This window comes from Ruditapes philippinarum, unplaced genomic scaffold (genome assembly GCF_026571515.1).
Source record: "Ruditapes philippinarum isolate M1 unplaced genomic scaffold, ASM2657151v2 ctg4437_1_1_1_1, whole genome shotgun sequence".
Classification (NCBI taxonomy): domain Eukaryota; kingdom Metazoa; phylum Mollusca; class Bivalvia; order Venerida; family Veneridae; genus Ruditapes; species Ruditapes philippinarum.
In genome coordinates, this window is record NW_026861652.1 from 155738 (window position 1) to 167884 (window position 12147).

The 12147-nt window shown below is 31.5% G+C and overlaps 1 protein-coding gene across 1 annotated transcript; it reads left to right on the forward strand.

Moving 5' to 3' along the window:
- The first annotated feature begins 549 nt into the window (after window positions 1-549).
- On the forward strand, window positions 550-7321 carry LOC132716417 (iroquois-class homeodomain protein irx-4-B-like). The gene is made up of 5 exons (XM_060699689.1): window positions 550-874; window positions 3612-3893; window positions 4440-4552; window positions 4853-5106; window positions 6196-7321. The coding sequence occupies exons 1-5, from the start codon at window positions 824-826 to the stop codon at window positions 6615-6617; spliced, it is 1122 nt and encodes a 373-aa protein (XP_060555672.1). The 5' UTR covers window positions 550-823; the 3' UTR covers window positions 6618-7321.
- Window positions 7322-12147: the final 4826 nt, after the last annotated feature.

The following is a 12147-nucleotide window of genomic DNA, read 5'->3' on the forward strand; positions in this document are numbered from 1 at the left end:
ACAAGAGTATGTCTTAAAGGCACATTAAGTGTGCAATATCTTATTTCCGTGCCCCGTAACACGGGATATATCAATAGATGATCGGAACCGATAAAGATGTTAGATCTAACTGTCTTGTAACGAAAATCCAAATCAGCCGTCGCTTTCCGATTGTTTCATGATAAATTACACATCACAATTAAATGATTATGTCATTGTGAACATCACTGAAATGGTTTGAACGCCCCAAAACAACTGTTAAATAGTGCTGAATTCGTATGAAAATATATCCTTCGGGTACAAACATGTTTTATAAATGTCTCTACAGATTTACTTTAAAATATAATTATTTTGTTCGCATGTCCATTTGGATAACTACGGATACTTTACCCTGGGCGGCGTAATCTACCCGTGGGCGGGTTTGAAAGATTTAACAGATAATATGATTTGGCGAGACGGGACAAATAGATACCCGTCAACCAATGACAAGGGAGAAGTCATTTGTCAAGGTATCTGTTTTAATACCCAAGTATTTAAAGATGCTTTCAATTAAAGTCAAATCATCTCTTAAACAGATTTTTCAAAAATGTGAATTTATCTTAATTTAACAGTCATCTATGACAGTCTTCTGATAACCCGAGAAGTGTATTAGTGGTTTTGTTAAAAATTGATGATTTTTTTCTTTCGTTTGAAAATCGCATTGTGAACACCTTTTCGGATAAAACAGTTAATTTGGTTAATTATAAAATACGATTTTTAAGGATATATAAAGAAATTTACAAAATCTGAGGATTTTTTGGCATCCCTATATAGAAGTTTATTCTGATACCATCAATAAAGCGGGATGTCGTTCAAAGGATCGCCTGTATCCATGCATCGACCAGTGACCACACAGGTACATACATGTATAGCATCAATACAAACTTAGACTTCTTTTATATATATGACTGGATTTTAATATAAGAAAAAATAATCATTAATTGAACAAAGGACAAGCGACTATTCACCAGTTGCTAACATTAAATTTCTACACCACTGTATTGTTTTCTTGAGCTCTTCGAAAGTTCTTTTCTAAAATTTATTCAAATACATAATTTCACAAAAATATACTCTTTTAACGAACATAACATTATCAATAGATGATAGTTACATTACATTTTGAATACTAGCAAAAGCAAAATATACTTTCTGTTTGCTACCCCTTTTTGTTTCACCAAACACTTTGTATAATTCGTTTTCAAAGAAGAAAACAATATTAATACAATATTATTTCAAATGGGTTATACAAATGTTATAACTATAAATACATGTAAATATAGAAGTTATAACTATATTAGACTTTAATATGATTTATGCTTCACACAAACAAGCATTGGAAATCTTTCATATTTCAGAGCTAGAATCTACAATAAAAGGCTGATTTTAAATCTGTCTTTTAATGCCTTTTTAATTCACGATTTTTTATATAAATTCAAAATTCTTTGCAATTAGATCTATTTTTATATGATTTTATTATTATAATTTTATCATAAATTAGAGAGTTTTTATTATAAATTACATTGTTTTATAATAAAATTATACATTTTTTTATCATAACTTAGTACTTAGATATAAGGATGATCAGTTAAAAGGGTATCAGATGTCAAATTACTCATTTTTGAATTAATTACACATTTTTGTTATAATGATATTATAAACTAGAAAGTCTTTTCATTATAAGTTACACATTTTTATATTATAAATTATACATATTTGTATCATAACTTAGAGATAAGAAGGATAGGTTAAAAGGGGCTATCAGATGTCAATGTCATCTTAATAGGGATAAACCACACTCCCCATGTAGACATTTTTGTGGTCAGTTTTGTTGTTAATATGAAAATATGGATCTTCTTGTTGAATCTTTAGTGGTGTAACATTTATTAGTTTATTGTAATTTAGTCTAAATATGATTTGCTTTTATTTTAGTTATACATGTACGTGCATAAAAGAAAGAAATAAAACATGTTGAAAACGATTCATTTCGAAAACAAGAAAGAAACACAACAATAGGAATTATAATCTAAAATTACAATGACATCAGGATCATTAGCCAATTACCTTATTACCATCTTTTGTTTTTGTTGCCTTTTGGCAATTAGTACAAGTCTAGTGATTATGAATTTTGTATTGAAGTCAAAATACTACTTAGGTTTACATTTTGCTATTTTTATGACAAAATATTTCAAATTCAGCGCTACTTCTTTTAGGTAATAAGCATTTAATTGACATGTTCTAAAACCATTATTTAAAAGTTATAAATTATAACTCATGTCTGCCCTTTCTAAAGAAAGAAAAAAATTATTTCCCATTTAATATTATTATTATTACCACGGTGCGTGTTTCTGTATTAACATAGTGTAATATGACAGCGTCAAATGACGTCGTGACGTCATTAATTAAAACCAATACAGTTCATAATAGAAACACGCGCAACGTGTCTGAACAATGATTATTTAATTTAATTTAAACATTTTAAGTTTTGTTATGAAGAAAAGAAAAAAAAGAAGAAGAAAAGTAGAAATAATCTTACATTTTGCTGTCATTTTAAATAATCTTATTCATCTCGTCCAAGAGAAGGCTTACTTAAGTCTCTTGAGGTTGTTCATTAACAATTCTACATGATATGACAACTGATCTCCAACAAATACGGACTGATGCAAATATTCAATAATAATTTTAAATAATAATAATGATTTTTGTGATATAGTTTATTTAGATAATGCTTTAATGCACTGGTCAGACTTTAAAGATAACTTACAAAATCCTGAAAATGAAAATGATAATGATGATGATAATAATAATAATAATAATAATAATAATAATAATAATAAAAAAATAATAATAATGATAATAATAATAATAATAATAATAATAATAATAATGATAATAATGATAATGATGAAGTTTTAAAGATACTACTAGTGTAACCTGTAAATGAAATTTAATAGAAAAATGAATAAATTTGATAAAGGATAAGTGATACAATTGCAACTCTTCACTTTAGTTATATGCTAGTTAACCGTTTTTTTAATTCCGGATTTTTTTTTGACGAAAACAGTAGTGACAGAATTCAAATTAATATTCTAATGTCAATTTCACCTTTATACAAGCCTCTGGTATTAAATAAAGAAAATTCCAATGTTTAGGGGGACAATAGAATTGTCAAAACTCACTTTACTTTAACATTGTAAATGGTTGCAAATATATTCAAATATTTACTTAGTAAAGGACAGAAACAACGATCTACATTGTGTGAATCATCATTTTGATTGGCAAACTATATACATGTATAGGAACATATAATTAACATAAAAAATTTGCTTTCTGCAAGCCATTTTCTACAGCATAAAATTGAATTAAAGACACTAGCATAATTTTTATGTAAAGACAGACCTGATTTCCTCAGCTATTATGCTTCGTAATAGACTCTTCTCCGAATTGTAAGAAAAGAGCCGATGCAATACGAATGATTGAAAACTTCAAATATTTTATGTACATGTATAATATAGAATCTCCTTTATTTGTTTAATGAAATCGATACAATAAAAAAATTGAGAATCGTCTGCTTTATTGGCAAATCTATTTTGCAGACGACATCAGCTTTGAATATCAGAACATCGACCCCAAAAGTCGTGTATCCATCTGTCGGGCGTCAAATGACGTCACCACGATGCTGTGAAACCGGACGTCCGGTGATGATGGACCCAGTGACTGGTGCCGCAATATGTTCCTGTCAGTTAAAATCTGGAATACCAAGTTACCTGTCAAGGGTACCAAGTTTACCGGAAACAGTTTACGGAGCTGCAGCCGGGCAACAGTATCCTCCAAATGTCGTCATGGGAAACGAAGCAACGTCAGCCTTTTATCAAATGGTGAGTATGAATACAAAATAAAGAGATCGTCAATAAACAATGATTATAATGCTAACAATTTTAAAATATCAATTTCTGAACTTGCCTGTATAACATAGTTAATTAAAAAGAATAAAAAAAGTATCTACAACATATTAACGCAATTACATGTACTATAGGGAGAAGTAGGTCCACAAACCTTTTGCTTTAATTTGGCACTTTGAAGAATTATTCAAGACAGACGTCAGAAAAATTAGCTATCGGTTTCTTCGGAGCAAAATGAAGCAGTTTCTAAAAAACAAATAATCAGCATGTTTAATTCAACACAGTTTGACATGTTTGCCTTATTTCTTTGCCCATTCTTAAATGGCTATATGTTGTTTTTGATGCAAATATCATAGTTTGAACCTGTTTATGTCTTGAAAAAAAAACACATTTACTTTTGAAAAAAAAGTCATTTCCGGCTGATATTGTAAACTTTGAATCACTGAGTGAAGGAAATACACCAAGAATTGTTCATGTAAAAAACTGTTCTTACCCAATGTAACGAATTTCCCGCTTTTTTAGGCGCATAGTTTGAAGGCAGAGAGAGCAACAGACGGTCTGAAAGCAGCGCCTCCTGGCGTCAATTCACCGTACTACTTAGAGCACCTGATGGCAGCACACCCTTACAATGCATTGTAAGTCTTTTCTTTCAAAGTCCCACTGGACACAGTAAATAATCAAAAGAAAAGTCCTATGTATAAAAGTAATCAAGGATTTGTTGCAAGCTTTTACGGCTTTTGTTTCATTTTTATGGAGAAAGATCAATATTTTTAGCTACATGTATATCAATATTCAAAGGACTACTTCAAAAGTGTTATTCAAACACAATCATATTGATTACAATAAGTATTTAGATTTCGAGTTATTTTATATGGGAGTAAAATTTTCGTACCTTTTTATTGATTCAACACGTCAGTTTTGTTCTATGTTCACAGTTACTCAGGGTTTGACATAAACAGTGCTCGAAGAAAGAACGCCACCAGAGAGACAACAAGTGCCCTGAAGGCATGGCTGTACGAACATCGTAAAAACCCGTATCCTACCAAAGGCGAGAAAATAATGCTCGCCATTATTACAAGAATGACCTTGACACAAGTATCCACGTGGTTTGCCAATGCCAGAAGGAGGCTGAAGAAAGAATCAAAGATGGACGACAAAGATATTGACCTAAGTGACCTCGATGTTGACGGTAGGTTGTTTGCACTTTTCTGGTAGAAAGTACAGTACGCTAATCTGTTTGAAGGCATTAACCCCACAACAAAAAACATCAAATAGAATATTGATAAAAAGAGCATGTTTTAAAATGTAAAAACAACTTTTAAGACATATATTGACATATAGAGTTCCCACAGATAATGAAATAGGTGTGTGGGCCGTGCAAGATCTTTTTGAAACAGTTGTCGCGTTATTAATTGATTTCAAACTCAGTTCAAAATAATTATCTAGAGGAATTCGTAACTGCGGTCCTTTAAATTAATCCTATACGATGAAAGCTGATGCTTGAAATTGTTGATGATTACACTATAATCAGATTCATAATTATAAAGAAATGCGTATAACAGGAAATCTTTTACTAGCTAGATAGCTTCAATTAATACAGCCAAAAAAAGAAACGTTCCTTACCACATAATTATGACATATGTATTTTTCTATAGCTTTTGAAGAGAGAACGCGCACTTGCATTTTTAATTTTTGAAATAACTCTGACACAAGCGTCTTCGGGTTAAGAAACTATTTTGATGTCAGAAATATTGTAAAAAGGTTATTTGTAAATAAAGAGCGATTCTGACGTATATTAAAAGAAAAACTACGTATACATATAACTAATAAAAAAAATATGGACAATGAAGAAGAAAAAAGAAAAATTGAAAATCTATGAATATGTTTAAAAGCGACTTTTCAATAGTTGTTCTTTTATCTTTTGCTCCTTTTCTCCTTGGCATTTTTTAATTATAGTAATTTAGTATGTTAAATGGAAGTCAAAATGCTATACTTTCTTTACATTTTACTACCTTTATTACTACATTATTGCATATTCGGTGTTGCTCTTTTAAGTTGTTTAACATAACAAATGCTCTAAATCCACCACAAAAACAGTATTGAACACATATTTGACCTTTCTAAAGAACTGATTTCTTAGGCATTATGTGCCTTTAAGTTAAAAGTTAAGCTTATGGGTTGTGCGTCATAATATTACAATGCAAGTCCTTCCCTGAAAAATAGACAATGCTTCGAAAATTTGATATTGTATCTTATTGCTGTTTTCATTACTTTTTAGACCAATCAGAGAGTAACCGGGATGTGACCCACCTTTCTGTTAGTGAAGATGATGACAGCCACAACCTAACAACCGATCTGTCCGATATTTCAGACGCGGAGGAATCTTCAACGAATAACATAGCGCCAAAGAACTATATTCAGAGAATGTTACCTGCAGATCAAAGAGTTGGTTCAGACTTTGAAAAATATTCAAATGAAATAACTAATGGAAATGTAGATACAAAAGATACCTCAAATGAACCAAGTGTCAAAGCACTGAAAAACAGTACCACTACTTCCGGTTTAGATGTAGACCAATTACGTAATCAGTCACGCGAGCGAAACACTTCCGGGCAGCATATACCACAAGCCAGACCAAAAATCTGGTCTATTTCAGAAATAATCAGTCCAAAAAGTGAGAAGGAAAAAACATCTGTTTGATCAACATTTTAAATTTCATTAATTGTATGTTTAACGTGTGTACATTGATCTACCTAACATTACATTATATTGAAAAGGATGTGTTTGTGATTTGAAGTGACTCAAAACATTTTATTTGTGATAATAAATGTGCTATGCAAACATCGATTCAGGAAAACAAAAACTGTACAAAGACCATTCACTTTGGTCGACATTCGAGGCTGTTGTCTATATTCGAACGAGGTCCTTCAGTTGAGGTATTCGTCATACATGTATTTATGTTCATTGCAAAATGGTGAAAGGAATCAGCAGTCTTTGATAGAGGAATCTAATATAGATGCTGTGTTGTGTTAAAGGTGGTCTTTAAACAAGAGTTTGTTAGTTTAATTGATGGTCTTTAAACAAGAGTTTGTTAGTTTAATTGATAGTTTTTAAACAAGGGTGTGTTAGTTTAATTGATGGTCTTTTAACAAGGGTGTGTTAGTTTAATTGATGGTCTTTAAACAAGAGTTTGTTAGTTTAATTTTTAATCATAAATCGTTTATTATTCTCTGTTTAAATATATGTCTCTGTCTTTTATAGAGAGGTTAAAAAGGTCTTCCAAAATATTTGCACAAATTGTCTGATATGATATTTATATATATATTTTTGTAGTCATTGTTAGAAATAATATCACTCATTGCTAAGTATTTTGTATCTTACAGATTGAATAAAAAAAACAATTGTCGAAATGTTTGTGTGTTGGCTTGTTGTTATGTTTGTACAGTTTTGTTTTGAAATGACATTGTATGTTTAAAGCTGCATGCCTCTAGTTGAGCCAAACTGTTTCAAGAAAATCAAATTTGACACTAAAATGTATTAAGATTTTAAGAAAAGTGAAAAGATTCAAAATTAAAGTAAAAATTTACATGTTTTGTGCGATTGATTATTGATTTTTGGCAGTATTCATCACTATATTATATTTCTACTTTGTAACTCTGGCTCAATGTCAAGGGACGTGTGAATTATAAAATCATTAGAAAGTTCCGGATTTTTACAAGATTCCATTTTGGTCCTGCAAATGTACATACATATTAGGAAATAAAATCATGGCTTGAGGAGATATGAGCCGTGTCACGACAAAACCAACATAATGGGTTTGCGACCAGCATGGATCCAGACCAGCCTGCGCATCCGCGCAGTCTGATCAGGATCCATGCTGTTCGCTTACCATCTCTATTACAAGCAGAGAAACTGATAGCGAACAGCATGGATCCTGATCAGACTGCGCGGATGCGCAGGCTAGTCTGGATCCATGCTGGTCGCAAACCCACTATGGTGGTTTTGTCGTGACGCGGCTCATATGTTTCCTAACATGGCTATTTCTTCTGACGTTGCCTCACGCCCAACTTTGACTGTATGTGTATTGCCAGTCATTATATCCAGATTCGTGATAATTTTCGAATGTATTAAAAAGTAAAAAATTGTCAGAAAACAAAGAAAGTAATTTACACACACTTAACGCACTTAAAATCTACGAAAATTACAAAAAGTAAATAAATCAGAAGATGCAAAAGTAACCCTCACTGAGATAGTCACGAAGTAGAAATAAAGTGAATAATACTGCAAAAAATCAGCAATGAATTGCAAATAACTTATAAATTATTTCTTTAACTGTGATTATTTTTTTACTTTTCTTTACTTTTGCCTACCATTTTTCTCAATGTTGATTTTCTAAAAACATTTTGCCTCATCTGGAAGCATGCAGCTTTATTGTTTTCGAGTTCAAAATAATATTTCAATAACAACAATATTTCTTCTCAATTAAGACCTTGTCTAGAGATCTTTAATAACAGAACAGAACAGAACAAATATTTTATTTTGTTAACAAGTGATCTTTCGGAAAAGGTAACTTTGAATTATAATTGTACAAAGAGGAACGTGAAAATCTGACTTTGATTGACAAGTTTTTCACATGTGGTCTTTATTTAAAGGTGATGTTTAGCATAAACACGTTTACACTCAATGATGATAATGATGATGATGACGATGATGACGATGATGATGACGACGATGATGATGATGATGATGATGATGATAATGATAATGATGATGATGATGATAAACAAAGCAACTGGTGTGTAGATGATGACTGACTATGTTCCATTTTTATTTGGTCAATATACAGTGTTGTACGGTTTTTTAAAGAAGAAAGAAAAACTTCCGAAATTGCAAACAGTCATTGAATTATTGCTTACAGATAAGTAATACAATGTATATTACTTTAAACAAAACTGAATGGTGCTTGATTGTGTGAATTTTGACAGTGCTAGACATACAGTCTATTAGAAACCGATTTCTGGATTAACGTGGATTAAAGTAGATTACGGGATGTAAATTTAAGAATTTACTGGTATTGAAAAACGTCCTGTTAAGGAAATACTAAAATCCACGGATATATACACCTTATGCCATGTTTATTTGCCAGCTAATCTTGTTTCTCGATCGATGTTTACCTATTTTCACCAAACTTTGCCATAAAATGTAATTACGCGATAAGTTTAGTGTCACCCCTACAAGAAATCATTGTCTAAACAAAATGAACAGTTAGAATAATTTACGCCTCAAGTTTGCTCAATTGTGTCAAAAATGATATAAATGTACCTCGGTAGTCATAATGACATGGGTGTTTGCACACTTTTAAAACCCGTCTGTAAACAAGTACAGGGGGTGAGAATTGATAAGGTACGACTGACTAATGGTGCGAAATGATTACTGATTTGTTTAATAGTTGAGCAACATGTATTTCGATCACGAACTTAAGTCCGGAACCGGAAGTGAAAAGCGCATGTCTGGTCAAGGAGTTGATCGGTTATGTTTTGCAACATGGCGGTGCTCAAACTAAATTCATTACAATTTGGCACACATGTTACCTTTCGTCGCCATCTTTGAAGCACAGGAATGGTAAGACCGCAGTAATCGAATGACGTCACTTTACTTTATAAATTTCATGGTAGGTGATCGAAGTTCCCCGTTGTTTTGAATTCGTTATTAATTTAAAAATCCTTATGCAAACTTATAAAGCCCTACATGACCAGTCACCAATTTACCTTAAACATTTACTGGCGCTATATCAACCAACAAGAAACTTAAGATCAAAGAACTCTTCAAAGCAACTTGTTGTTGCCAAAAGTAGGACTGTAAGATATGGTGAACGCAGTTTCTCTTCGGTGGCACCTAAACTGTGGAATGCTCTCCCAGACAGTATCAGAGACTCAAAAACAGTAAATGTTTTTAAGAAATCTTTAAAAACACATTTTTCCCAGAAAATTTATAGTAACTAACTGTGCCGTATTTGTCATCACTATGAATTGGCGTGCTGTCTTTTGTTATGAGATATCTGGGTACCCATTTGAAATATAATAGTCTATTTTTGAATCACATTTCCATTACTAATTACTGTTTTCATCAAATTGGATTTAGATTTCAGTTGTCTTATCTTGATTTGTGTTTGTTTTTTTTTAAATTTTAATAGTTTTAACGTTTCTCTTTATTTTATTTTCAAGTCTTAGATTATTCTTCATATACATTTTTTTATTTGATCGACTGAGTTTTAGACTTTTAGATTAATCATGGTATATTTTATACTTTTTAAATGTATACATAAATGTGTGTTATTATTTTTATTACTTTTTTTTGTTTATAAAGTCATTGTAAATGTATATAATTCCATTGTAAAGCGCCTTTGAACATTTTATTTTTTGAGAAGGGCGCTATAGAAATGTGGTAATTATTATTATTTATTATTATTAATTTCCGAGATTTAAATTTTTATATATGGGCAACAAGATTAAGTCCCAATCGTCGGCAGTTTCCGCCCTATTTCGGTTAATAACGCCGATGATTATTGGTACTTTATAAGAAGAAGCGTTAACATATATCAGTCCTATTCGATTCCTTGTAGTAATAAGAATTAATAAGGAAAAGTCTTTTAATTTATAATTGTCTTATAAAATAGAAAAAAAAACAAAAAACAAATCAGATTCAAATGTAGAGAAATATTTTAAAATCAGTTCCCCCGTGGTAACGCCGGTTGTTATGGTAACACAAATTTAGTTATTATCGAAATGGTAAGACCGCACTCAAACATATCTACTGTCTTATTATTACCTACTTTTTAATGAATAAAATGCTAAAATTTTAGTTTTAAGTAATCCTTATAATTTCAATTTTTTGAAACACTCTTACCACTTCATGAACCGACATGGAAATAAATTCGAAACTTTGCTACATTTGCGAAATAGGGTCCGAATACATAGAAAATATATTTTATTGAACACCTTTTTTAGAGATAAATGATAGCTGAAAATTGTATGGTTTTATTTCTTCAATTCATTTTGGCGTCAAAATTATCCCACAAAAACCACACTTTACCGCAAAACATTAAACTTAACATTGTTCACAATTTTACAATAATAACACTTTTACACTTTTTCATTTAAGACTTATATAAAAAAAATGTAAAAAATAACATCATTGAAATAAGAATGTGATATATACATATGTATATTTAATTTTTTATTTCTCAAATACTGTATCTAAAATATTCAGCTCGTTTTTAAAGTCAGCAATACGCCAAAAAAGAAAAAAAAGAATCGTGAATCGCTTTTAAAATTCGCATTAAAACCATCATTTTCATATACGTACAGTTAACCATTAACGCTCATCATTGAGCTCGGGAAACCTATTCAGCATCGACCTAGGTGGCTAATATAAAACTCACTGCTTTATAAGCATATAAACCAACAACATTTTCGCTTAATAAACCAGCGACATAAATCTTGTCAAAGCCATGTTAACAAATTGCCTAATCGGGCTGCAAAAATGAAGTCCCCAATCGCCCTTTGATGAAACTAAGCTTTCATTTTGCTCAGCCACCGTGTTTTGTATAGTAAAATTATTAAAATCGTTTGAAAGACATTATGTTTGACGATATGTCGCCGGCGCCTCGTGATTTCATGGCTTCTTCAAAATGGGCGCATGTGGTGAAATAACATACAATGAGCGGATATAAGGCAGTTGATGGTGGAATAAAAAGAAGATGGAAAAAAATGACTACATTTACTTAATAGTGGTAGCTCAGTTAGCGTGACGAAATAAATGAGCCGCGTCACGACAAAACCAACATAATGGGTTTGCGACCAGCATGGATCCAGACCAGCCTGCGCATCCACGCAGTCTGATCAGGATCCATGCTGTTCGCTTACAGACCCTGTAACAAGTAAAGAAACTGAAAGCGAACAGCATGGATCCTGATCAGACTGCGCGGATGCGCAGGCTGGTCTGGATCCATGCTGGTCGCAAACCCATTATGTTGGTTTTGTCGTGACACGGCTCAAATGTTCATTACATTTTAAGGGCATGCAGTGTTGAGTCAAATGTTATGCATGCATTTTTTCGTCATCTGTCGCTCTTTAGCAAAATAAGTAAATAAAAAAAATGTCAAATCATATTAAATCATATTTTTTGTTACAGTATTACCAGACAATGCGATATAAAAATGACTTAGATG

Coding starts and splice junctions, on each gene's coding strand:
- LOC132716417 (XM_060699689.1), top strand. CDS start 824: ATGTCGTTCAAAGGATCGCCTGTATCCATGCATCGACCAGTGACCACA. Junction 3,894..4,439: donor CGTCAGCCTTTTATCAAATG/GTGAGTATGAAT, acceptor CCGCTTTTTTAG/GCGCATAGTTTGAAGGCAGA. Junction 5,107..6,195: donor AAGTGACCTCGATGTTGACG/GTAGGTTGTTTG, acceptor ATTACTTTTTAG/ACCAATCAGAGAGTAACCGG.